General features: G+C 43.5%; 2 protein-coding genes across 4 annotated transcripts in view; one reads left to right on the forward strand and one right to left on the reverse strand.

The window, feature by feature from the left end:
* Positions 1-14,605, reverse strand: part of PSME4 (proteasome activator subunit 4) — a 44,142-nt gene extending 29,537 nt beyond the window's left edge. The window contains exons 1-7 of one of the 2 annotated variants that reach the window (XM_084203693.1): positions 14,366-14,605; positions 8,534-8,674; positions 7,924-8,040; positions 6,379-6,438; positions 3,482-3,526; positions 2,670-2,819; positions 1,934-1,997 (exon numbers count right to left, since the gene is read on the reverse strand). In XM_084203693.1, coding sequence (XP_084059819.1) covers positions 1,934-1,997; positions 2,670-2,819; positions 3,482-3,526; positions 6,379-6,438; positions 7,924-8,040; positions 8,534-8,674; positions 14,366-14,538 — 750 coding nt within the window. In that variant the 5' untranslated portion in view covers positions 14,539-14,605. The remainder of the gene's footprint in view (positions 1-1,933; positions 1,998-2,669; positions 2,820-3,481; positions 3,527-6,378; positions 6,439-7,923; positions 8,041-8,533; positions 8,675-14,365) is intronic. The other variant, XM_084203694.1, reaches the window with a different exon arrangement.
* A 12,398-nt stretch (positions 14,606-27,003) lies between these two features.
* The window catches only part of ACYP2 (acylphosphatase 2), a 32,456-nt gene continuing 31,834 nt past the window's right edge, over positions 27,004-27,625 (forward strand). Inside the window, exon 1 of one of the 2 annotated variants that reach the window (XM_084202925.1) lies at positions 27,004-27,261. In XM_084202925.1, the coding sequence (XP_084059051.1) occupies positions 27,192-27,261 (70 nt within the window). In that variant the 5' untranslated portion in view covers positions 27,004-27,191. The remainder of the gene's footprint in view (positions 27,262-27,625) is intronic. The other variant, XM_084202926.1, reaches the window with a different exon arrangement.

The raw sequence follows: 27,625 nt of genomic DNA on the forward strand, positions 1-27,625 counted from the left end.
TTCCTGCAGGATCCATCCTACTCAGTGTGTGCTGCTGGCTGCCACATTTGTGTGCTTTGGTTTAAAGCCATCAGTGGCTTGTAAAGGTCACAGGCATCAGCTGTCAGCTGGGAGAGCAGCCTGTGACTGCCCATGAAGAATTAGACACTCCATCACCAGAAGACAGCCCCGGGAGTCAAAAAGGCAACTGGAAGGTGTCCTCAGGAAAGACAGTTATCATGACTGAACCAAAAAAATAGGAGATGAAGTCTCACTCTTGTATCCTGATGATGGAAAGCACATCACCCACCAATTCTGCTTTGAAGAGCTTCTCCAAATCAGGAAAGACCCACCAGGCTCTCGATGCTTCTATCAGTATTTTGAAGCAATGACAAAGCCATAAGGAAGGGCCTTAAATAATCCTGCCTAATTCTGAGGCAGATAGCCCAGAGGAACAGGTCACCTCTCAGGCTGAAGGACATGACAGCTTTGGAAAACCCCCAAGTTCAATCCAGGACGTCAGACACAGCCTGAAGACAAGAGTTACATTTTCTTTAATGATCTGCCTTTTTCATTTGGTATGAGGAAATACACACTGAAAAAAAATCCTTACTATGCACACAAGGAATTGATTCCACAGCTCCCCTTCAAACAGCAAGTCTAATTCCTGCCAAAGGAAGCTGAGGAAAAGCTTGCAGCATACAGAGGCTTACACTGGATTGCAGAGTCAGAACCCACGTGTCTAATTATCTGCATCCCAACCTGATGGAATGAACCTGACTTTAGGAAATGGACACGACAGAAAAGCAAAGAAGAAGTGAAAGCTCTGGGGAAAAAAGCAAGCAAACTGTCAGAATACAGTGGAAGAGGGAAAAAATATCAGAGATAACTTGTGAAAGGGTGCTGATGATTATTTGTTACACAGTTTGACAGAAACAAACTAAATCATGATGTTCAAGTGCAAGCTGCCACAGTTCTGCCAGAAGGAATAGACAGAATTATGGGTTTTTTGGGGGGAGAAAGCCATCAGAAAAGTGCAAAAGTGAACACAGAATCTCAAAACCAGCTTTGGCATCACCAGTGTTTGAATTTGGACAACTGCCAAGTGCTGGGCCCAAGGCTGCCTCCCTGGATCTGTGACTGAAGGCAGGAAGACCCATGGAATGTGTGAGCACAGTGGTTTGGAAATCAGCTTTCTCCTCAGACACGGGAAGTTCTCCCTGTGTATCCAGGCAGGAGATTAGTAAAAGGAGACAGATGGCCAATGAGCTTATGTTCATACTGAGCAGGGAAAGAAACTGGGGATAGGCCAAGTTTCACTGCAGCAAAGCCAAGGCACAGCTCAGCTGACACCAACAGCACCTGAGCTGCTGCTGGGGCTGCCTCCAGACGGAGTTTTTAATTTCCCAGCTTTGGATCTTGTCACATGAGGCACACAGCAGGGGCACACAGGTACATGGCAGACTACCTGCCTTGAAAGATACAGCCCAAGGGAATTTTTGGCCAAGGGGAGTGCAGATTCTTTATTGTATCTCAAAGACGACAAGCAGCTCATTGCAGAGAAGGCAAAATATCACCACTCAAAATTAGGGACCACCCAAGATGAAGTAAAAGAAAGAACAGAAGTGTAATTTCTAGAAATCACAACTGCACTTTGTATAAATCTAAGTATTAGCAGGCAGTCTGGAAAATGCCAGCATTCCCAAGGCTGGAATGAAAAGCTGTCTGAGCTGGCCATTAGACAATGCTCACCAAGCACAACTGCAGTCTCATTTATTTAGACAGTAATTGCTTGCTAACAATAATGAAATTATTGTCTCTGCTTTCTTGTACTAGTTAAAGCAGAAGGGAGAAAATCCATTAAATCACTGTTTGGCTTCAATTCCTTGCAAGCTCATTGTAGGAATATTTAAATGAGGATTTCTTCCAGTGTAGATGAAAAGCAAATACTTACCCCTTCCCACTGGGGAAGATTTTGAACCGACACCCAAAGGCCTATAAATTCATCAAACCAAAGCCTGAAAGAAAACAGAAGCAAAATAATTTTAACACTGAGAAAGCAGCTCCCTCACTGAATATTTATCCCTCACTTTGCCAGGTGGTTGCAGGAATTCACCTGTCCCTCAATTCATTCTGCAAGAACAGGGATCAACATGGACACGCTTTATCAATTGGCAGCTCACAGCATATTCCCAAATCTGGCTTTTAGTCCTTGCTTTTCTTCTTTATTTCTCCTCTGACTCATTTTTGATCCCCCTTTCACAAAACTACCTCTCCAAGAGTTTCCTTATCTACCTCAGCTCTACCATCCCAACAGATAAAACCAAATGACACTTCATCTCCCTCTGCCTTGCACTGTGAAATTTGTCCCTTTTGATCACAAGTGTCATTAGCACTTTCTCTGAATTCACCTGAGGCCAAGGATGCAAACCCTCCACACCAGTCTCTGACTTAAATCCACCTTTACAAACTCCACTTAATTCATTTTGGTTTGATTTGCTGTGTGCTTTATTCAGTGGTGAAGAGGGACTAACATTCCTGCAGGTTACTTTTACCAAAGAAGCAGGGTGACAGTGTTTCTGTCTTGAACTCCTGCCAAAAATGCTGCTGAAAGCCACCAGTGACTTCAAATCAGCCTGTAAAAGATGATTCCTTGCATTTGGAGCAGAGCACTCCTCAGTGACACCTACTTGAAACCCTTGTGGTGAAGCTCAGGGGGAAGGGTGGTGGGCAGGAAGAGCTCGAAGTAGGTGATGGCCTTCTGCATGGTCACATCAAAGGGACACATCAAAGGCCTCCACTCATCCAGCATTTCTGCAGTGGCATCTTCTGGGAAATACCTGAGAACAAGGAAACCTCTGAATATACACAGACTTGGCTTCAAACTTTGGCTCTTTTTAAGCATATTGAAAACCAGCTATAAATTTGTCATCAATGTTTGCTTTAGAGTAAAACCATGTGCCCAGGGGCCATAGGCAGGCAGCCCTCATCTCCAAAAACCTTCACAAAATACAGGTAAATCAAGGACATGGTGGTGCATCATTTTAAGACCAGCAATTAAGAAGATTCTTGTCTTGTTGAACTAGAGAAGAATCTGTACAATGCAAAACCATTTCACTGTGAAGGCTGGTGCAAATCAAACAACTATTACTCACTTTTGATGCAGCATAAAAAAAAATATCACTTCAGGCACGAGGATCATTTATAGAAACATTACAGGAACGCTGGTGATTTAATTTCTTTAAAACACACTAAGTATGCATGCAATGCAGTATTTAAAATGCATATTAGATAGAATTTTTTTATACAACAGAATTATTGCAACCAAGGCTGTTAAAAAGGAAAAATAAACCCCAGAAAAGTCTCTACCCTCTGTTCTAAATTTTTAAACAGCAGCCAAGCAATGGCAGGTAGAGTGGGGTCTTTTAAACACTTTTCTCCTCCTTCCTAAATTAATATAAAAGATTAAAACAACAAAGAAAATCAAGAAACAAACACTTACGGTCTGCAGCTCTTCACGAGCGTTTTCAGAACACTTTCTACAGAACTGAAATGAAAAGAGGAAATGTTAGGAATAATATATTACTAAATTTCAGAGACAGTATAAAATAAATAACCATTTGCTGACCTTTCCCTCCAGAGCTTAAGATAATGTTGATGCAATTAGATGTCTTCTTTGAACATGCATCAGCTACCTGCCTTCTCCACAGACCTAACTATAACAATTAAAATTGCTCTGCTCAACTCCTGGTCCTATTTTCTATATACTGGCAATATTCTTTTTTTATATACAGGTAATACTCTGGTATTTCCTGCATTTAAATGAAGAATTGCTATCACTTCATGGAAGTGGCATCCTGCATTTTGTCCACGAACAACCAGCAAAGTGACTTCTGGGGGAGATGAAAACATAGAAAAATGGGTTTGTGGAATTCATGAATATTTGTAAGATAAATAAAGGCAACTTGTTGTTTTTAGTCTCCAAACACCATATTTGTCCTTTTCAATGTGGTTTTGGGCTTTGTCCAGTGGTTGTAAGAAGAAAGGAATTATCTGCAAATCAAGGGTTATTTCATTGGAGTCCCTCCCAAATAACAGCAGATTTTAAAAGTGCCTTTATCCACAGCAAGAACATTTATTTGAGAAATCACTTGAACTCCTATTGTCACCTATTGTCACAGGATGCCATCAAACCTTTAAAAAGACTAAATCTCAGAATAAACTCAAAGAATAAAAGGGAGGGGGAGCAGAGAGCGATCAACCAAGGCAAGCACAAAGGTAGTAAATTGTCACGTTCTTCAAACCTTCCATTTATTACACAACCACCTCAAGACTAACTTGCACTTTTACCCAAAAACATTCCCTGAATGAAAAAAAAAAAGTTCTGGCAGAACAAATGCTTACATTTTTTAGATATGCTTTCTCTAGAAATGGAAATATTGCACCCTTTCATTCATCATCCCAAATGAACACTAAAAAATGCTTTTCTGCTCAGAAAAAGATGATGCAAATACATCATCTTTAGAATTTCACCAAGATCAATTAATTTTGAAACATACAAATACTCAACATGTACTATTGTGTCTCCAGTTCTACATGAAGTAAACTGATCCCATACAGCCAGGAGAACTAAAAAATGAATAAATCACTAATTCCCTTCAGTACTCAATACAAGCCAGCAGAAGCCCACCCAGCCCTCAGAGCACTGCTTCAGTCAAACAGTGCCCTAGAAAATGCAAAATTATGTATATTTTATGCAACAGTCACAAAGGCAACTCAGGACCTCTCCCATAAAGAAAATTTCAAGCTAACTGACTCTAAAATGTGGAGAAGAAAGGCCAACCAGTCATTAAACAAAAATAAACCCCAAACTCTGCAGGAAGCTCAGGAAGACCCTGGGTTCAAGTGAATATTGTCCTTGAAGGAGTTAGAAAAAAGATAACAGTTGTTCCAAGAGCAGATAAATAAAGCATGAACCAGCACATTCCTTAAGAGCATTAAAAATTCACATGATAAATGTTTGGGTGACATAAACAAACAAGCTCTCCCCAGACTATCATTCCACTCAAGTCAGCTCCTCACTAAGGAAAACCTGAAGGACAGGAATTTTAACAAACACCGAGGCCAGAGATCAACAAATTTTTAAAATTAACGAGTTTTAAGTCACATCTCAGCATTTGTTAGTGTGAGGAAGCAAAGGAGAAAGATTGGGATGTTCTCTCCTCTCTTTTGGTTACAAATTTAGGAAGCCAGAAAACAAAAAGCAACAGCAAGACAATTTTGTACCCCAGGGATTTCCATTCAAGAGAGTGCTCAAGTACAGCCCAGCTACAGGAGACATCCTGGAATATTCCCTCTAGGGGACTGTTAGCAAAGGACAGGACAATGCAGCTGGGGAGGTACATTAAAGAACACCCAACACCATCACCACCTATCACTGTTCTCTTTTTTGGCACTACAGGATTATTTTCTTCTTTTGGAAAGGGTATGATGACACCAATTTGCAAATTGGGGTTTTTTTTCCTCTGCATTTACACAGAGAAACATGTTTCAGTTAAAATGATTCATGTAAACTGAGAGAGATGACAATTACATTATCAAAAAGCAGCAAGACAAGTTTCAGTTTTTCAGGGGAAGATCTGAAGGTAAAGTCTAGTCCTGAAGTGGACACTCTACCACAGAGCTTAAATTAAGACAATGGAAAGAGCAACCAGCTACAATTTCACAAATTATTTTAGTGATCTCCCAACTAGAGTGAGCCATCTCTCACTGGAGTAGCACAACTAAGCCCTTGTTTCTAAAAAAAACTCAAACAAAGCAAACCCCACTGCAATCCCACTGCCACTTCCAGCAGTTTTCTGCATCTATCATGCACCAAAACTCCCGATTACTATTTTCCTACAAAAATTCCCAGTGAACTCTTGGCACAGCAGCTCTCCACAGCCCCAAGGTTGTTGCTGGGTGGATTTTCCAGAAGCCATTACCTCACTGCTAAAGCACTTTCCATGATTTCACTGGATTTAGGAGGAAGGTACCTTCACTCCATAAGGTGCTCCTGCACCAATGGTGATTTTATCCATAACCACACACAACAATTGTTCCAATGGAAAACTTAGCTCTCATTTAAACCCCTGAAATATATTTGCTGTTTAAATTAGTTAGAACAGAGCCCTGGAGAGCCGCTCCACACACACTGCCTGGGTCCCCAGTTAGCAAGGTTGACATCCAGTGCGACATTCTCATAACCAGTGGTGTCAGGTTAACATTGGCCTTCCAAATACAATTATTTATGCAGAGACTTTCACCTTTGTGACAGTGTTACAGTCCAACAGAACATGCAGAAGGGACATTGGCCAGAGCTCAACAGAAAAAAAAAAAAAAAAAAAGAATCATTCTTACCACCTATGTAATACATTAAGCACAAATGATTTAGGTGAAGACCAGCCTGGTCGATATGAACTGAATGTAAACAAAAATAAAATTCAATTAAAACAGGAGATAAATGAAACAGCTACAAATCAGCTTTTAAAACCTTGACTTCCACCAAAAAGGTACCCCTTAAAAAAGGATGAGCACTGTATGAGAAGGAATCGCACTGCATGGGGTGTCTGACATGGAATGAAGTTAATAAAATTGAATGCTTCAGTCAGATCATCACAACAGAAATCTTCCTTCCTGCTTAAACTCCTTTATCCTCCTGGAAAAGCTCCCTCCCTCCTACACAGTGAACAGTTACTCAACACCATGCCCCCAGAGCAAGGTGTGCAGGTACAAAAATGAAAAAATAAAATAAACCAAGGAAGGCTCTGCTCTTTTACATTTTACCTAGAATTACCAAAATAATTCAATTTAGCAAACTGATTTTTTTCAGCTACACAGCCACAAGAGAAATTCAGCCTGAAATGCTCAATGTATTTCCTGTTCATGTTCCTTATCAGCAGTAGGATCTTCCCCTCAGGAATCAGTGGCAGTGCTTCAGTTTCATTCAGAAAATTATTTTTTTAAAAGCCAATGAAGCACTTTCACCTGCATTTCTTGACATAAAGTTTCAATTCAACCAAAGCTAATGCATTATCCATGTACTATCTTTTATAATTTGTAATTTATAGAGCAGGACCTTCTCTGACTGGGATAATTATGAAAATTTTAAGTCTGAAAATCTGACAGATGGAGAGGGATTGACAGTGCAGAGAAAGCAAAGAAAACAAGTTTTCATTTTTAAAATCAGCAGAACATGCCTAAAATTCTTAACTGGAGAAAAGAAATTATTTCTCCCTATCATGGCATCACTTTCAGTAAATGCATGTATTTCCTACAGAAAATATTTCACTTTTCTTGGAGAGCAGACTGATTTATACCTAGATTCCAGATCCTGGGAATGATTACAGGACAAATACTAAAGGACAGTACCATTTGTATCTTTTTCCCCACAACTTTACTGTGTTAGAGAAGAGAACAGCATACATTTGACTTAGTACCTGTGCTGGTTTTGGCTGGGGTAAGTTAATTTCCTTCACATTATTACCCATCTTTAGCTCAACCCACAAGTTTTCTCACTTTTACCCTTCCAGTTCTCTCCCCAGTCCCACCAGGAAGGGCAGCACGTGAGGCTTAGTTGCCAACTGGGGTTAAACCACAACAATACTGTTAAATTTTTCATCCTGAATTTATTAAACTGTGGGTTATCACCCTAAAATAAGTTGAGCGAGACCTCTGTTGCAGTGCATTTAAAAATTAATCACATTCATAAAGAAAGAAACAGCATGACAAACACAAGCCACAGGCAGAAGGAGATACATGATTCAGTGCAGCCCTGCATGCAATTATTGAAAATAGAAAACAGAATATTTCCCATGTATCAAATTCCAGATATTAAAAGCACATTACAAAGCACTTTAAAGCAGGTACTAATGGCCTATCAAATGTTTTAAAATGTGAACTTACTTGGGAAACCAATTTAATCCCAGATGTTCTGTTTTGGAGTATAATATCCTTTCCAACATTTCATAGAGTGGTCGCCATGGTAACTCTAAATCATCCCTGGAAAGCAGTTCCTTTTTCCTAATAGGAAACAAAACACCAAGCAGTTCAGGACTCAACACTGACACGGACATGCTGCACATGGGAATACCCCCATACCCCCATCCCTGCTCCCAATTTGGCACAAACTGCAGGAAGGTCAGGCAGGACCAGGCTGGTCACTGGCAGCCTTCAGCACAAGTGACACTGTCAAGATTTTTCCTGACTAAGTGAAATAAACATTATCGAGTCGTGAGCCAGTTTTTCTCCCTAGATGAGATTCAGCCTTAATTCCTGGCTCTCTGAGCTGTTTGGCTTTCCTGATACAGGGAAAACTGGCATTCTTCCACTTTCAGTCCCACTCCTACAGCTTTGAAAGTGTTTGCACAAGAGAACCCTTTAACCAGCAGCACTGTGTAGGGCAGATAAGTGAAGTAACCTGTAAGAACCCTGCTACATGAAAGGTACAACATTGAGCAAGAGATCAACTGTTGTGAGACAGAAGTTTCCACAGTCAGCAGAAATCTCTACTCACTTTAATAGGTTGATCAGCAGGCGTGCAAATCCTTGCATCATGCTGATCTCCAGCTTTGGAATTGTCACCAACTCGTACAATAGTTTGATAAACAGCACGTGGTCCTCCTTGCTGAATTTTCTGCCATACAGTCGGATGTATCTGCAAACCAAACACAAGGGGAGTCAGCAATATTTTAAAACATCCCATTTAGCCAAGACCTGAGCCAGAATCCCTCTGATTTGCTGTTTAGTGAAACAAAACTAAAACCTGGTTCTCAAGCCCAACAAGTAAGAACCTGAAGATACACATCAAAGGAAGATTTACAACTGCAATTACAGGAAGAAAAAGAATGACCAAATAAAGTTTATAGCCCTCTAAGACTCTACAAATACTGTAACCTCACGGACAGGACACAATCCAGAAGCTAAAAAAACAACCCAAAAAGTATCAAGACAAGCCCAAATCCAATAGCTTCCAGCAAGGATGAACAATTGATTTAGACACTGAGCTTTGCAAGTGGTGTGTCCCACAGTCTTCAGCAAGGGTAGATCCATCAGACTCACTCCAGAAGAAGTGTTTGCTGGTTTTAAGTTGAGATTGGAAAAAAGAAACATGTTTCAAGTCTTGAAATATACTCTGCACCAGAAAAACCTATATAAGGTGCTATCAGAGCATTTTAGGCGTGGCACAACTGTAAATTACTGTTCACTGGGAGGCAACTTCCCTTTTTATTACTGCTCTGACTATTCTTAAAGATTCATAAGAAAGCTGCTTTCCACTTCCCTTTTCCTGTTAAATTCAAGGGGGGGATGTTTATATTTGATGGGCAGCGTTTTCACTAATGTTCATTTCAACATGTTGTACTTACTTTCAACACAGAAGGAAACAAAATAGAGGATAACCCACTTTTCCACCACAAGAACCTAAATAATCTGGATTGGCCAGAGATACTACCTACCTACAGAATTACACCACCAAGAGCTGAACACCTACACTTTTCACATGCCTAAAAAAGACAGGAAAAAGAATCCTCAGGGAAAGAAAAATGGGTGAAACATGTATGATTAAAAAAAAAAAGAAACTGCAGAAGCCTGGAAAAGAAGTTTTAACTACAAAGAAACACAGAGATCCAATTTATCTGCCAGTATTGCTATATATAACTGAAAATAAAATGTTTGGCTGGTTCTCCTTCGTGACATTTGCTAACAACAGCTCTGCTACACAAAATGCTGTTTAATTTAGAAAGGAGTAAAGTACACAGAAACATGCTGAACACAAAGATGTCACTATGCCCAAGCAGCAGGACTTGATGCCAAATTGTTCCCATATTTTACAGCTTCTTTATGTAGGAGGGAGGCAGAGCTGAAAGGGGTCAATTATTTGTATTAATCCAGCTGAGCATTAAGGCAGTGTCAGAAAATAAATCTTTCTAGAAAGGGGTGTTCAGCCTTTTCCTCAAGATTAAACAAGAAAAATCTGTCAGAGGGGAACTGCAATATTTTCAGAATATCCCTTCAGAAGGGATGAAATATCACCATTACTAAATAAAAGAATATAGACAGAACTCCATGAACCCTGAAGGGTGTCCAGGGGCTAATCAGACAGATAATTTTCATCATAGAAATTGTGTCTCTTCAGGATAATTGGGTTACTGGGGAAAAAAATAATTGCAGAACTAAATTATTGTGAAATAAAAGACAAGACTTCTGAAAGCAGATAACACTACATTGAGATGACATCTGAAATCTTAAATCCACTGCCTTTTTGATTCCTTTGAAGTTTTACGAGTTTTTATCTTGCAAAAAGGACAAAATTATTGTCCTTCATTGTTCAACTACATGGGAAAAAAACCCCAAAACCCAACAAATAAAACCACCCACACAACATGAAAAACATAATTAAGAAGTGAAAATTCTGTTTCCAACTCCAGCCTTTCTGTAAAGGGGCCTTGGAGATTACAAAAAACAAAAAAAAACCCAAAAGACCATAAAGCCAATTCCCCAGTCTCAGAGTGCTGGGTATCCAATCTCTCTCTCCAAAAGTACAATAGGCCTATTTTTAGGAAGTGTACTATCATATCATGTGGCCACCCTAAACTGCCCTAGAAAGTTGGCTGCTCTGCTACAGTTAAAAATTACCTCTCCTCCAGAAGCTGAACAGCACACTCTCCTAAATTCCTGGCTCTCCATCTGCATTCCCTAACACACAGAACAGGATCACGACTGGTTTAAAGCTCCGTTTTTGACAAATGATGTGAAAAGCAATGAATCACGCTCAGCAGGACTGCTTAAATCACATGTACATGTACACAGCACACACATCCCTCACACAGCCAAAGAAAGCTTCTGTTTCCCTGATAAAGATGAGAGAGAGATGTCAAACAAGACTTTTAGGCAATAGTGATTAAAATACTTGGCAAAGTCCCACGGAGACATTTCCATGCTCACTGTAACTTTGTGTCCTGTCATTCCCCTTCCAAACAGCTGAGCTGCGTTTTTTCCACACCTTACAGCAAGACACTTGAATGTCATTTTATAAGTCTACACCTGACAAGCACATAAAATAACATTGTCAGGGACAGCAATTGAGGCCTTCATCTTCCCACACCCCTGACTGCTGGAGCAGAAAGCACAGAAAGGCGTTTGTATGTTTGCCTGGCTGCAGAGTTAACTCCACGTACAGTAACCATGAAATATCCCTATCATATTAATATGTTCATTTATTGACTATGTTTAGTGTTTTTTTTCATTTTTAGAACAATCTATGAACCATGAAAGAGGAGGAAGGTGAGACAATATATACTGCTGACCTAAAGACCATAAAAAATTATGGAGCAAGACCAGTTAAGCAAATTATTTTGATGCAACCTGCTTTTCCCACACACGCTGTGGCAAGCTGGGATTCACTCTTCTGCTTTCACAAGTGGTTAGTATTTTACAAGCTTTTACCAGACAAAGCTGGAGGAATCTTGGAGCAAGTATTACAAATTTAACTGCCAGTCTTTGGGGCAAGTTTTACTTGCTTCAGAAACCTCATCAAATCATAAGTTACTCTCCTCACAGGAGAGAAAGTTCTCTCACCACAGTCCACACACTTCCCAAAAGAACCAGGTGTCACCACTGAAAATGACCCATAAAAGAATTATTCAAATCAGCTTACAGACATTATGTCTGATAAACTCCTATTCTGCCTCTTTTCCGTTCCCCCTCCCTACTGAGTTCGTGACATCAGACAGCTGAAACAGCTGGTCTGAAGATAAATATGTGCAAGTCATGGTTCCAGCTGTGGGGGGTATAAAAACTACACAATTCAGCTGTCACCATGAAAGAGTACTCAAATTTTTAATTCAAAAAAAGATCTGAGTTTCACTTTCATTCCTTCCTGTGGCACAGAGCTGTAAAATGCTGAGGAGGTGTAACTAGGCAGGTCTATCATCTGCATGCCACTGTTTGCTTTGCTCATTTGTGTGTACACATATCTGTATTAACATTTGTATCTCTACAATAAATGAAGATGCAAATTATTTCACAGAATACTGCAAGAATTCCAGCCTTTGCAATTCACACATTGGCAACAAATATAAGCAGCCATCATGCCATTATGAAGATTCTGAGCATTTTCTTTTTATTAATTATAGCTTTTTTCAGGAGGGGAAAAAAGGCAGCAAGTAAATTTGGAGATGAGTCCCTGACTATCAAGAGACAGTAGAAATTGGATTCTATAATCATGAACAGCACAAGGCTGGAAGTGTTTTATCTACACCTGAATTTCTGCTACTGTATTTCACACAATGATAGAATGGTTTGGGTGGGAAGGGACCTTAAAGCCCATCCAGTGCCACACCCTGACATGGCTAAGGACAACTTCCACTATCCCAGGGTGCTCCAAGCCCCATCCAGCCCGGCCTTGGACACTTCAAGGGACCCAACTTCTCTGCACAGCCTCCCCACTCTCACAGGGAAGAATTCCTTGCCAATATCCCATCTAACCCTGCCCTCTGGCTGTTTGTAGCTGTTCCCCCTTGTCCTGGCACTCCAAGCACTCCAGCTATTAATATTTTGTTAATACAGATAGTCCCTCTCCATTTTTTTGTCTGCTCCCTTCAGGTACTGGGAGGCAACAACTAGATTGCCCCAGGCCTTCCCTTTCCCAGGCTGAACAACTTTGATTCTCTCAGCCTTTTATCCCTAGAAGTACTTTGTCAAGTCAAACAGAGCAGCAGCACATCTCTCACATTAACTACACCAGCTTATTTTTTTTACACCAAGCCCACTGTTTCCTTCCCTGCCCACACCAAACACACTCAGAGCCTCCCTGTATCTAAAATGCCACAAAGAAAATCTTGGTACTAACAGGCATCAGACAAGCTGCAAACACTCACAATGAATTCAAACTTCAAAGTGTAGGTGGAAAACCACAAATTGGAGCCTGCTGACCTTTCTGTGATTCATAAAGCAGCACAGCAGTGGTTCCCAACAGGCCAAATTCACTGCCCCGGAGCCTGAAGTGGTAACAGCAATTGCCATTTACAGAGTGAGTAACGGGGTGATTCTAAGGCACGCTTAGAATGAATTTCTGTGCCTATTGAGGCTGTTTAGCTAAAGCTCATCTTTCTCACAGTAGGGACTCCTAAGTTTATTTCAACTCGATGGGAAAAGGAAGTTCCACCACAGGTATGGGCAACAGGTACCACCGAAACCAGCATGAGTTGGCAGATGGCTGGGGGGTGGGAAGGGAAGCAGTGCTGAACTGGCTCCAAGCAGGTTCAAACTGTCACATAACACAAACATGTGAGTCATTTTGCAACCACCACTGTAATTCTATCTAAGACTGCCTCTTGGGAAACAGAAAGACACTTACATTCCAATACAGTCGAATCTAACAGGTTTTGACTGACAAATGTATATTAATTTCTCAACTGATATTGTAAAAAAAGGACTTATGTAAGGAGAGGAGTTGTAAGCAAGAGAGTGTTTCAAAACGGTTCAAACACATGTACTTCATTGTTTCTGGCACACAGGAAACGCTGCTTGTGAAGGCACACACAGCATTCAGCAACAAACATGATAAACATCCACAGAATTTACTGATTACAGCTACAGGACTCACTGTCATATGATGCCATACCCAGTGCCAGAGCGTCCCGAATAAAACAGGGTCAAGTGTACTTCGTAAAATTCACAAGAAGAAACCTATGTTGTACTCGGTGCTATCTATGAAACCACCGTGGGTTCATCTGTACAAAAAACACCTTGCCAGCACACACAGCACGGCCAACATCAGCACAAACTACCCCACGCCAGAGTTCAGCCAAGATATCAAGGGCACCACCGGTGTTTACACAGCATTAAGCTAGCGTTTAATCCTGCCAGCACTGACCCAACAAATGGCCCGTCTTGAGAAAGACTTGGTGTCCCTATAGCAGAAGTTACACGGAGATTGTATCAACCACAACTTGCTTAAGAAGGGGAGAGGTGAAACAGGTGGCCACACAGGCATTAAAAAATATACACCTATTAAAAACAAAAGCACGAGTTAATCGCACAAGCGCTTAAGTCGTAGAATTCGGAAGTTTCAGAGGCGGCAGGCGAGCTCTTGCGGCCGGAGCCACCTTTGTCCCCGTTTCCGATGTGGAAGCGCTGGCCTTGTGTAGGGCAGGGACGGGACAGCGGCCGGGAGCGGGGCCCGGCCGGGTGCCAGCGGTTCCGTTATGCGGGAGGCGCTCCCGGTGGGCACGGCTCGGCTCGGCACGGCTCGGCAAGGCAAGGCAAGGCAAGGCAAGGCAAGGGACGGGACCGACGCGCCGCTCGCAGCCCGAGGCCCCGCTCCCCGTCCCGCCCCGGCACTCACGTCGAGAGCTTCCTGGTCCAGAAGAGCCCGCCGGGCCAGAGCTCCTGCAGCTGCACGGCGCGGGCCAGGTTGCCCTTGATGTGCTCCAGGAAGCGGGCGGCCTCTGCCTCCAGGCGCTCGCCGTAGGGCAGCAGCTTGTTGTAGACGATCTCCTTCTGCGGCGGCCGGGCCATGTCGGCGCTGCCCGGGAGGGCCGGTGACCGCGGCCGCCGCGCCCCGCCCGCCCCGCTCGGCTCTGCGCCGCTCACTTCCGGCGGAAGGCGGGCCCGGGGCGGCTCCGGGCGCTCCGCGGGCACGGGGCCGGGCCGGGGGCGCGGGGCCGGGGCCGGGCCGGGCCGGGCCGGGGCGGCGCTTTGGGCACCGCCGCGGGGAGGGGCGGAAAGGGCACGGCGGCCGCCCGAGCTCAGGGTTCGCGCTCTGTGGCTTTGCGGTTGGGTGAAAAGCCTTTCTGCTAAAGGTGCCGCCGCCTGGACGCGTAATTCGGAGTGAAAACATTCACCCGCAGGCTGCGCTCATCGGGAGGGAGTCGAGCATTGGTTCTCGCTCGAAACCCCTCGGGGTGAGGTGGGGATGGGGCGGGTGCTGGAGATAACGGGGCAGTGCCCGTCCCTGGAGAGGTGCCGGGACGGAGCGGACACTCAGTGCCAGGCTCTGTCGGGCCACAGGCTGGACTCGATGATCCCGAGGTCTCCCATCTCCGAGGACTTTGCCAACCTAATTGATTCGGTGGTGCTGTAATTAGCCCCGGAGTTTGATAGCAGATTGCGCGGCTGCCTAAGAGGCTTATTTGAAATAATAACGCTAGTCAGGAGCGCAGAGCTCGCCCGCGGGCCGTGGGTGTGGGATAAACTGCTGAGGGATACGTGATAACAGCACTGATAGCTGTTATCTCCAGCTGTCCTAATATAATTGAATTTCCCCTCAAGAGTTACATCGTGGCCATACAACAGCTGCAAACTGATTAGATTTAGAGCTACTGACAAGGGCAAATCCTGTTTTCTGATCTTTATGCTCAAACTAGCTCTGCTTAAAATTAAAAAAAAAAAACCCCAAAAGACAGCTAACTAAATTCTGGAACATGATAGGGAGAGGAGAAAGGCCACAGAAAACCCAAGTATGACAGGCAAAGGCATCATGGCATCTTCCCGAGGAGTGCATCTACTTTCCTCACCCTCCTAGACCTGTATTTTTAATAAAGGAAGCACCAGGATTTTGTGTAGTGTCCCATCCTTATGAAATGCCCTTCCATTCCTAGAAGATTTTGTATCACATGATCTCATGGGTCACATCTATCAACTTTTACATGATTACAAAACAGCTGGACTTCACTCAATTTGTTGCCATCTTTCACAGGGACTTTTTTACTCTTGTGTTGCCTCATAAACTGCATGAGGCGAAACAATATTAGATGAATCTCTGCCCTTTCTGGCTTTAATTAAAAATGAAAGCTTGATCATGGTCAGCTTTCCGTGAGGATAAAGTACATCTTGGTTTAGTATTTTTCTGGGGAAAACAGAAACAATATAAATGAATAGTTTTAGCATCAATTAAGTCAAGGATAAATTGGCCCAAAAGCTGTAATAAAAACCAATATCTGTAGTTAGTGAAAATGGTAAGTGAAAATATGGGTGCATTGAAATTGAAAAGTCTAAAAATTACTTATTTTCTGTCACTTAAAGGCAATTCTTGATAATCACAAGGGTGATTTGTTCAGACATTTCCAGTGTGGGAAAGTGTTTGTCAGATTTGAAGCATGCAGTTTGTTTGGACTTGGAGAGGGAAAAAATCAAAATTCTAGCCCAATTTTCTGAAATTGAAGTTGGCAGATACATCAGGAGCTTCCCAGCTGCGTTCTGCTGCTTTGTAGCCATGTAATAAAAAATTACTGCTACCCTTTCTAACCCAAGATAAAACTCAGCGTTGATTTTTCAGGCATTTTGGAGTATTTGGCATGTGAATGAACACCTCTGACCTCAGGGAGCCTGTTATGTCTGAGCCAACAAGCTGCCTTCTCAGCTGTGGCCTCAGACACATGAATGCCTTCCACCAGGATTAAACACTCACCCTTTGGGGAAAAACATTCCAAGTTACGCCATCAGCACCTCTGACAGCCATCCTACTAACTCATCTGATCTCCTCCATTCCTGTTTTCAGAGTCTGAAACAAAGGGAGAGGAGATTCCTGCTCCATTCATGATTACAGTAGTAAGCACACCTGTTGTACTTGCTTTTTGAATGTATTTTCTGTTCATTTACTAATTACATTTAGTAGTTATTAAAAAAAACGAATCCTGTCCCCTCCCTGCTATGCTGCCATTCTGCTCTTTAAAAAGAGGAAAAAAAAAAAGATACATTTTGCCAAGTGAGTCAAAAATAAATGTGTTGTTCAAGTTTGCAATATGTTTTGGCTGCAGCAGTGTGTGAGAGCACATTTGGTTCCCGAGTCAGATGATGAAGGACGGGGCTTTCATAACACAGGACCCGTCTGTGCCACTTCACATCAACAGCTTCTTCCTCTCCCATTAAGTAGGAGGAATATGAATTGCCAGCAACCCAAATATGGCAGCCACCTGTTGGTTTTGGCATTGCCTCCTGAGAGCTGATGAATCCGAGTGGAGTAGTTGTGAGAAAAACACAATCTTCCCATTCATGAGGAACTTTGAGTGCTGACAGTGGTGTGGGTCACGCTGGGGGTTGTCCACGTGTTCCCTCCTTGGGCAATGCCTGAGGGCAGCCAGCACCAGCACTGGCATTTGGGATTTGGGAATCTTGTCACCCAGCCTTGCTTCCTGCTGCATCAGCTCTCCAGGGACTACTTAGCACAGATGTGTTCCTTAGTGACCCATCTGTACTTTTCCACACAAGTTGGATGACTTTTGAGTGACAGATTTCCATCCATTTTTCAGTACCTGAGGCCCTTTAGTACCTGAAGGGAGCCTACAAGAAAAATGGAGAGGGACATTTCACAAGGACCTGGAGTGACAGGACAAGGGGGATGGCTTCAAACTGAAAGAGAATAGGTTTAGATGAGATATACACGAGAAATTCTTCTCTGTGAGGATGGGAAGGCCCTGGCATGGGGAAGCTGTGGCTGCTCCGTCCCTGGAAGTGACCAAGTTCAGGCTGGACAGGGCTTAGAGCAACCTGGGATGGTAGAAGGTGTCCCTACCCATGGCAGGGGGTGGAACTGGATGGGCTTTAAGCTCCTTTCCAACCTAAACCACTCTATGATTTTCCAGTTTGGAAAAGAATAGCCAATCCAAGAGGAACTTCATCTTGCCTGTATCATACCTGTCCTAGTATACGACCTCCCATATCTCACAAAGCACAACTACAGGAATGAAGAGGAATAGCTGCTTTTAGATGAGGATTCTCAGACTTTCCCTCAGTCCCATGTTTCTAAACTGGTCAGTCATCCAAAGCTGGTGCTGAAAGGTGTCAAAGAGGCAACTCAGAAACACCCTTGTCACATAAACTTCTATTTTACAGAGAATTTGTCTATTTGGGGGATGAGGGCAAGAGTAATTACAGCATCTGAATGAGGAACTTAAAGTTTCCTGTGTAGTATGGGACAAAAATAGGTTCTTCTAAAGTGTGATTCAGAGGAACTAATTTTAGGTCCCTAAAATAAGGCTGTCTAAATACTCCATGACATGTTTCAAGTTGGATGGGGAGGCGGGTTCAGTGTCACCTACAGCACATACGCTGAATATTGTTCTTTTTCTGCAATGCCTGTTCGGATCTGTGTGTTCTAATGTAAGTGGAACATTTCTGTTGAGCAGAAATTAGAGGCCCTTGTGAAGAAGTTACAGTGTTCTTATGGGCACCTGTATAATTTTTAAAACTCTATTACATAGACAAGCCTGACCAAATAGGTGCAGCATTGTTATCCTTCACTTTACATTCCCAGTGGTTCTGTTTATGAGTTAAATCCATCCTCAGTTATATCCATTCACAAGATACTGTTTGGCCTCTGCTCTCTTCCAGCTGAACTGAGTGGGTTTCTGTGCTTACAAGTCTTTGTACAAGAACAGGACCCTAATTCTCCTTGGTGAAATAAATTAGTTTATAGAAAAAGTGTTTTTTCTTCTCCCCTCCCTGGATTCATTCTCTTTTGGTGCCTTATTGCCTAAGATTTGGAAAGCATAATTGTCCCAAATCCACATTAGAGATTCTGCCTGTGACAGGCTGTTTCCTCTACATGTCTGAAACTCCCAAAGATATCCCTGGAAACTATTGTGCCTGCGGGGAGAAAAAGCAATGGACTTGAGCCTTGTTGTAAGAGGTTCTTTCCAAATTACTCATAGCTATTTGAAATAAATAATAATTCCTTGGACATGGCAGAAATGCAGCCAACTTTGGGGGAAGAGACATTAGGGTTATTTTTCTGTTCCTCTTGAGCCATTGAAATGGATTTTTCTGTCTCACTCTCTTGCCAAACAGAAACCAGCCCCAGAGGAGCATGTGGTGACAGTGAACTCACAGAGGTCATTCCTAGGGATTCTGCTGTTCTAGGAAATCAAGGCAACACAGTCCCTTGGCAGCCTGCAGTCACTCACATAGAAACAGCTCATTATGGACTTGGGAGTCTCATGCAGCCGCCCCGTGTTTGCCAGAGAGGATTGTGACACACCTTACCCCAAGTGCCTGGGTGGATGATCATAGTTATTGTTTTTAAGTGGCAAATTCATCTGTTGCAGCTTCATCTGCAGTTCTCTGGTTTGTCTATTCCTTGTCAAGATGAAAAATAGACATTGGCAATGTCTATTTGAAAATAAAATAAAATTTAAAAAAATTTAAATTTTCTGCTTTCCCAACGCAGGATAAATCAAATAACAACCAAAAATCTTTGCTCAGGCTTTCAGTCTTGCTTCAAACAGCATTCAGCACAAATAATTGCGTTTATCATGGCCATAGCTCGAGTAGTTGTTCAGGCTTTAGTTCTGTGGGTGGATTGTGTGTTCACTGTTTGGACATGTGGATCAGAAGTATTTAAATATTTATGAATTCTGGAGGAGAAGCAATCTCACTTAAATATTCCCTTAAGCAACCAATCCTTTCTTCTCCTGCTAAAGAATTATCTATCCTTTGCTTCTGGCTGAGTGGTTTTGTACATGGAATCTGCATGGGAGACTTTTTGGCACGTTTCGAAAGCAGCAGCTTCTCTCATGAGTGTTAGGGAGACACCCAGCAGATTAACAAACCTTTGGGAGGATCACACGGCACAAACTCGGAGCTCTCTGGTGTTCATTTGGTCTAACCTGGCATGTTGCTTATGTCTATGCCTTGGTAATGTGAGGATAATAAATGTAATTATGTCAGGGGCATGATTATGGTAGTGCTGGGCCTGCTGACTAACACCAGGATTCAAGGAATTGTAAATTGGTTTATTATTGTCCCAGGTATCCCGTTAAGAAGAGTTCAAGGTGGAACAATGACTGTAAATTAACTTCCTTACAACCTTGGAAACATAACTGTCAGAAAGGCTGTTTAGGATAGAAGGAATGTTCCAATTAAGGAGCACAGGAGGCCTGTAAATTCAGGGATATCCCAGGGAGAGGAAAAAGTTGTTTTTGCCACATTTGTGTGTTGTTACTTCGAGGCCAAGCCCAATGGAAAACTGAGCCTTACTTAGTACAAAGGCAGCAGCTGCCCTTTTGCTGGGCAAAGCACTGAGAACTGGGTGAAAGAACTCAGGGGGTTTAGAAAATTCAAGAGAAACAGAATCTGCCTTGAACAAAAAGAGCAGGAAAATGACAGCTTGTAATCTCCAGAGAGGGCTCTGCAGGACAATCCAGTGGGCGTTCACTGTGTCTGCGATACCACTATCTACAACCCCCATGTGTTCTCTTTTTCAGTAGCGTTGCAATGGATGGATACAGAACCTGATTCATGCTTTCTTGGCTTTGCCAAATGCCTGCTCAAATCCTGTAGCCATGCTCTGAATTAATCTGCTTACCCAAAGGCATTGCTGGAAAAATGGTTGTCCTTGGAGATTCCAGCCCCCTTCGCCTAGGAAAGATAGAGCCATCAGCATCTGCAGTGGTATTAGCAGGAGGCTTGACAGGCTCTGAAATTAGAAGAAACTGGGCCAGAATCACTCTGCTTGCCCCTAAATATCCTCAGCAAATTAGCACCTCTGAAAAGCAGGGAGTTTTGAGATGGGAAGTCAGGAGCAAAGCGAATTTGGGGTGGTGTCAGGGGTGCCAGAGGTGTTACCAAGTTCAGAGCACCCAAGAGCTGGATGTGCACAGCAGCTCTGCACCACAGCAGCTGCAGCAGTCTGAGTGCAGCCATAGCCAGCCTTGACAGCCAGGGCCAGCAGCCCTGCCCCAGTCCTGCACTGCACAGAGCAAGGGATGGCATCCACCAGCTCTCCAGGGGCTTTTCAGGGAGCAGCTGGTGCCATCAGAGTTACTTCGTAGAGTATCTCCTTCAGGTGCCCTCACTGTGATTTTTTTGAAGTTAGATATTCACTTAGGTAGTCTCATTTTGTCACTAGATTCCCAGACTCCATGCCTTTTTGTCTCTGCAAAGCTTTCAGTTTCTTTCAGGCTGGCCTCAGTCTTTGCTGCGGAAATGTGCAAGAACATTTTCCTGTGACAAGACTAAAACTCAGAACTAAAGATTAAGAACTGGGCGTGCATACAATCTTACTTCCCCCTGCATACTCTCCATTTTCTTAGTTCACAGACAAACATCCTGAGTTACAGGCTATTTCATTCTGTTTAATAGTGCTAAATGGGTTTTTCATCCCTTCATTCATCTGCTTGTTAAGCTCATTATCTTCTGGCCTCATGTTCTGCAGCAGTAATTTCTGATTCATGCACAGTGTGAAAAGTTGTTCCCTTTTGATTTTTGTTAACTTTTTATCTGGGAAATTTTTTTAGTGCCCTGAGTTCTTCCATGTGAGAAATAACAAGGCCTCTTTGCCATCTATGATTATACAGAATCATACAAAAATCATGCTGATTCTTCCTATTTTATCAGAACCACTAAAGTTTCTGCTAGGTTGGATGGGGAAGATGCCATCAAGTTACAAAGATGGATGAAAGTTTGGGATTGACAGCATCCCTCCTTTTGAATGTAAGAGAGCATCTTTCTTTGCCCAGATGCTGACTTTCACCAAATTTGTCACAAGTAAATGTCTTTGAATCCCACTTTTAATGAGAGCTGGCCACATGTTCAAATTTGGAGAATGAAATCCAGAAGTTATCCAATAACAAGTAGGTAAGCAGTAATCAATTCTGTGAGACTTCCTCTGATGGCACAGGCTGCACTAATACAGGGCAAGATTCTGAAATACTCACTATTTTCTCTTTGTTGTTTTGAGAAGGAATAAAGGTCTAATGCAATTAAGGAGAATGAATCAAGTAGTTTCACAGAGCTGCAAAATGTAATGCTGTCAACCCACCTCCCTGAGAAACCATTCCTTTAGCAACCCACGCTCTTTTGTGTGTTCTTAGATCTTCTGTAGAGCCCCGAATCCTCCCTAAATTTGACAGCATTGTTCTGGCACCTGTGGGAAGGGTGATGCTTAAAATTTCCTATGTTTCAATGGGAATAAAACTTACTGCCTTAAATGGCCACATCTCCTCCTCCTCCTCAGCATGTGCAAGAGGAGAAAACATAACAGCAGAATCTCAATGTTTTCCTCAAATGTAAATGAGTTTGCTGTGAATGGATATTTCATAAATCAAATGTTGTATCAATCTGCTTTTCTATCAAAACAATTTAAATGTGGGTGTTATAGTAGGTGGGTTTGTGTTTGGATTTAGTCATCAAGCCAAGCCTGACCTGACCTTTCATGCCAGCAGACAACTGAGAGACTTAACCCCAAATTCCACCTGATTCCTGTGCTTTGGTACTGAATAGTTTAACTTCATCCATCACATTTTTGTTTGAGATGGGGTTTTTCTTTGCCATCGGATACATCAGTCCATATGCTCATGTCTTAATTCCCAACATTTTGTAGTTTAAAAGAACTTTGCAGCGGTGATGCAAGTTTCCAAGGCTGGTTTCCTCATAGCAAGTATTTATATTTACCCAGTGGTTCAGTTTCTTATTATCAATTCAGATTAAAACTTCACAACTACCAACTAGGAATGATTTACCTGAAAATTCTTTCTTTTTTTTATATATCAGTGAAAATACTTTTTAAAGATTAATTTAGACTGAAAATTTTTGAACTTGCTTTCATGTGGTTTTATTGCTGGAGGTTTAGAGGTTTATTGTCCAACTTAAAAAATAAAAGGTCCTTTCAGAGAAACAGTCAATAGGTCTTCATGCCCTAAAGAATCAGGCTATGAAACAAAAATAAAACTAAAAATAAGACTAAATGTAAACAATATAGTCTAGCCAGAGGAAAATAACAGGCTCACAATTTTGTATGTGTCACTCCTGTTACTTTATGTAAGCAGTCCGGAATTTTGGAGCACGAGGGACAAATTTAGCTCCTGTGCACACAAAGTTTGGCTGCACTCCTGAAATCTGATCTGTGTGGGTGTGACTCATACCCTGCAAGACTCTCCCCTTGCACAGGGGCTGCAGCACACGTGGGGGGTTCTTCCCACACGGATCACGTCCCTGGATTTGGATCCTGGAGTACAAATGGATCAGAAGACAAGTGCTGTAACCAGGTCACCTCCCTGTGCTATGGGCACGCTGGGGATCCAGCTATAAAGTCATTAATCACTCAAGCACCAGAATAAAGCTCTCAAAGAATCCCTCTTTGTGCCTGTCTTGCCCTTTAGACTTCCAAATAGAATCTGTAGTGCTAAAAAGAAGAAAGTTCCCGATAGCCAGTAAAGAGGAAAAACTGGGAGATTAGGCCCTCCAAAAGGTTTCAGCATATTGAGATGTTATGTCAATAAGGACTGCAAAAAAGACCCTGAAGAAGCTCATACAGCTTTGAAGTAGAGGTAACAATCCCCTTAATTTTCACTCAGAAATGAGGAGTGAATGCAATTTAGGAAGAGAAACCATTCTCTGGGAATGAGAAGAGGAAGACTAGGGAAAAAGGTTATAAGTTTATAATTTTGCCTGAAGAAGAAAACATGAAGGAACAGCAGTGCGTTACCTTAAAGGACAGAAAAATAAAATCTGATGTGCATTACCATACACAGAAAATAAGGGAAAAAATGCTGGAAAGGTCAAACTAAGCTTACACGGCTTCCAACTTCTTCCCTGATATTCCATGCTCCCTAGGTAACAGCAATAACCTGGCAACAGAAGCAGTATCTTTATTATTTATTTATCTGGAGGCTTTGGTGTCCTTTGTGAAACACTCATCAAAATCATCTGGGGACAGTTTGCAAGTGAATCAGGTCTAGAGTTTGGCTCAGATAAACAGAGCTGCACAGCTAAAGATACATCAAGAAACTTTTATGATCAGAGGTAGCAGGGGAGAGACATGCAATCACAGCAGGTTTGAGGAGGAGCCAGGTTACCTAAAAATGGTGCAGGAAAACAGTGTAGTTACAAGGTGAAGGATGAATTCAGACAGCAGGATGGGAGGTAAAGTGCCTGACGGGGTATCCATGTGAATGCCAAAGGCAGTCATTTGGGGAGTGGGAAACATCAGGTGTGTGTGCTGGTGTGAGGTGGCAGCCACACAGAGACAGCAGCAGTAGTGGCTAGTGAAAGGAACAGAAAGCTGGCTTCCCACCTAATCCGTGCCAGATATGAACAAACAGCATAAATAAGGAAGCTACAACTTTCCAATGACCAATCCAAAAGCTTAGTAACTGAGATGCTTTAATCAAATTGCTTTTCATTGCTACTGCCCAGAGTCAAGGGCACCAACAGCTCTGCCCCTCCCAAACAGCCTCACCTGGGACCCACCCACACCCCCTCTGCTCTTTGGGGCAGGAGCTCTACTTAAGCTGAGGGCTGAGCAGAGCTCTTGCTTTTAAACCATGGGTGTGTTTAGTCCTTGTTTTAGCTCTGTGTTGTAGCTGTGCTTCCAGCCCAGCTTCCTGCTCCTGGAGGGACTCTGCTGCCCTGGTGCTGTGGGGCCGTTGTCACTGCTGGGCCAAGGTTGTTCCTTGCAAAGCCTTGTTCGTGCTGCTCCCTGGTGTTTGGCTGCGAGGGTGCTGCTGTTGGGTTTTGGTGTTTTCCAGTAATGATAATATTTACTAGACCCTTTTTCATGCCATGGCTAAAAACCAGTGTTGTTGGAAAGTTTTAGTGTGCTTGGAGTGAATACTGGGAGGTTTTTAGAGGTTTTATGCCCTGAGGAGGGGCAGAGGGCCAGGTGGGGAAGTGTGTTATTGTTATTTTTGCAACAATACAGCTTTGGGCAATGCAGCCAACTGGTTCTCCTTTGGCCAGTGCCACCACCCTGGAATAAACAGCTGGAAGGGGGAGGGAAATTCAGAACTCCATGCAGGCTGCCTGCATTTTTTGGTAGTGTGTGCTAAATCTCTCTCGTTAATGAGTGTGTTTGAGTAATCTTTGGTTTCTAATATTGATTACATGGGCAGTAAATTATTAAATGTTTCACAGTATCACCTTCAGAAGTTTTCTGCTACTTGTTAGGAAATAAGGAGAAAGTTGGACTTCTCTAAGGAAAGAGGGACAAGATTTTATGACCAATAATGAAATGTCAAAGGCTGTAGTGATAGAAAATGTTGCAGTTGCCAGTGCTGGAATCTGCAGGTAGCAAAGTGTCACCAGCACCAGGACAAGCTCTGCTTTCAAGGCTTGTGTGGATTTCTAGTGCAATAAACTCTACTAAAAATTTACCTTTTTACTGGTCTTGCTCTTCACTGCTGCCAGGTGGCAGCAAATTACCAAAGATTTTCTGTGTTCTGCTCCTCTTCCTGTGGATTCCTTCTCTTTCAAAACAAAATGGTGCTGATTCCACATTAGAAAAATGTATGATCTCTGTGAAAGGTAAAGATTTGATTTAATGTGCTATATAGGTAAAGCAAATGAAGTTTTGTCCATTATGTTCCTATTCCCTGTCATACTGGAAGCTTTTTGTTTCTATGTGACTATTTGTGTTCTGTGCTGAATTGAGTGGTTGTTTCTCTAGTCAACTTGTGTGTCTGGGAAAAATAATTTTATTACTTTTCTAGGACTTTACTTTGTAGTCTTAAGATCCAAACCTGTGAACAACTCAGGTTCTGCTGAATTACTATGGAACACAAGGTGCATGTGGACGGAAATTACTTAATGGAGAAAGCAAATTATTTTGATTTTTATTGTAAGGTTGCTGTTAACTTACCTATATCTGTTGGTGAGAGCAGAGCTCATCTTCTAAGGTTGGATAAATGCTGTTTCTAATGTAGGATTTTGCCTGAAAACTGGGGGGTTTTTTTGTTTGTTTGTTTTGGTTTGGTTTCTTTAAGTAAATATCGTGGGGCGAAAGTTAAACTTCAAGCAGACGTAGAACACATTAGAGAAAAACCTTTGTGGTATGTTGCTGGAGACTCAACCTACTAAATAATCAATTGGTGACTTGTTTTTTTACCTGTAGCATATAGACAAAAGAAATATCACGATGACAGCTTTGGAAAGGCGTTGCAATGAGAGCACAAGCACTACTAGATACCATTGAAAGCTGGGTGAAGAGCTTGCACGGAATGAGCTTTCTTTCTCTGGGGTCTGCTGCTCCAGCTGAGGAGTCTGGCATTTGCCCCAGCACAGGGAGGGGAGAAATGGGCTGTTCAAACTACAGATGAAGTTTAAGTCATGTGGAGATTGGAGAGGTAAATTGGTCACTTGCCCTAATTCAGGGTGGGGTGCCCAAGAAAAATTTGAGGGTTTTTTTCTCATGCTTTAGTCTTCGACTACCTAATTTTCTACCTTATCATGCAAAATTACCCTAGTTCAGCAATGTATGGAACGCACTTTGTTTTCAGTGATTCCTGTAAACGCCTGGGAAAAACTAATGCTGTTCACCTGTGCTGTGGATGCTGGCAACACCAGTCCTGGAGGAGGAGATGGTGTCCTTCGCACACTGCCTTCTGAACGTAATTCTAACCTGAAACAGAGACAGGAATGACCCTTGGGAAGGCTCTGTAGGAGCCGCCCCTTAGGGACGTGCGGCCGCGTCCCTCACGGCCGGAGCGTCTTCCCGCCCTCGGGGTCGGGCGCTCTCCCCTCACAGGAGGAGCGATGTTTCCCCTCACCGGGAGAGCTGTGTCACCCCTCGCTGTCAGGTGTTTCCCCTCACAGGAGGAGCTGTGTCACCTCTCGCTGTCAGGTGTTTTCCCTCACCGGGAGAGCGATGCTTCCCCTCACAGGAGGAGCTGTGTCACCCTTCGCTGCCAGGCGTCTCCCCTCACAGGAGGAGCGGTGTCACCCCTCGCTGCCAGGCGTTTCCCCTCATAGGAGGAGCGATGTTTCCCCTCACAGGAGGAGCGGTGTCACCCCTCGCTGTCAGGCGTTTCCCCTCACAGGACGAGCGATGTCACCCTTCGCTGTCAGGCGTTTCCCCTCACAGGAGGAGCTGTGTCACCCCCCGCTGTCAGGCGTCTCCCCTCACAGGAGGAGCGGTGTCACCCTTCGCTGTCAGGCGTTTCCCCTCACAGGGAGAGCTGTGTCACCCCCCGCTGTCAGGCGTCTCCCCTCACAGGAGGAGCGGTGTCACCCTTCGCTGTCAGGCGTTTCCCCTCACAGGAGGAGCGATGTTTCCCCCCGCCGCTGTCGGCCGTTCGCTCCTCACACTCGGGGCTCTCTTCGGGGTGCCGTGGCCCGCCCCATTTTCACCGGAGGCGGCCGCTTGCGCGGTAAGCTTGAGCCTCTCGCGCTCCCGTCCGGGCGCCGCGGGTTGGCGAAGCACCGGCGGCTGCCGCAGCGGCTCTTCCTTCGCTGCTGCCATGTCCGCCCCGGCCAAAGTCTCCGGCGCACTCAAATCCGTGGATTACGAAGTGTTCGGGCGGGTGCAAGGTAATGGCGGGCTGAGGGGGGCTGCCGGGCGAGGGGCGCCGCGCTGAGGCGGCGGCACGGCGCCTGCGCGGGGTGGGAGCGGCCTGAGGGGAGGCGGGAGCCGGCGCCGCGTTCCCAGCGGGACGGGAAAGTTTTTTTCGTTGTGTGGTTGCTTTGTTTGTTTGTTTTTAAATTTTAAATCGTTGTAAGTGTTCCCCCACCCTAAGGCACGGCTCCCTCTGGAGCGCAGGCTGCTCAAAGTAGTTCCCATTCCGCTCGTGGCTTCTGTCAGCGCGGGTGTGTGGAAATGCCCCTCACGTCCTTCCCATTCACACACCGCGGCGTTTTCACTTAAACGCGTTTATTATTTCACTTAAATACATGA

This window comes from Fringilla coelebs (assembly GCF_963513975.1).
Source record: "Fringilla coelebs genome assembly, chromosome: 3".
NCBI lineage: Eukaryota > Metazoa > Chordata > Aves > Passeriformes > Fringillidae > Fringilla > Fringilla coelebs.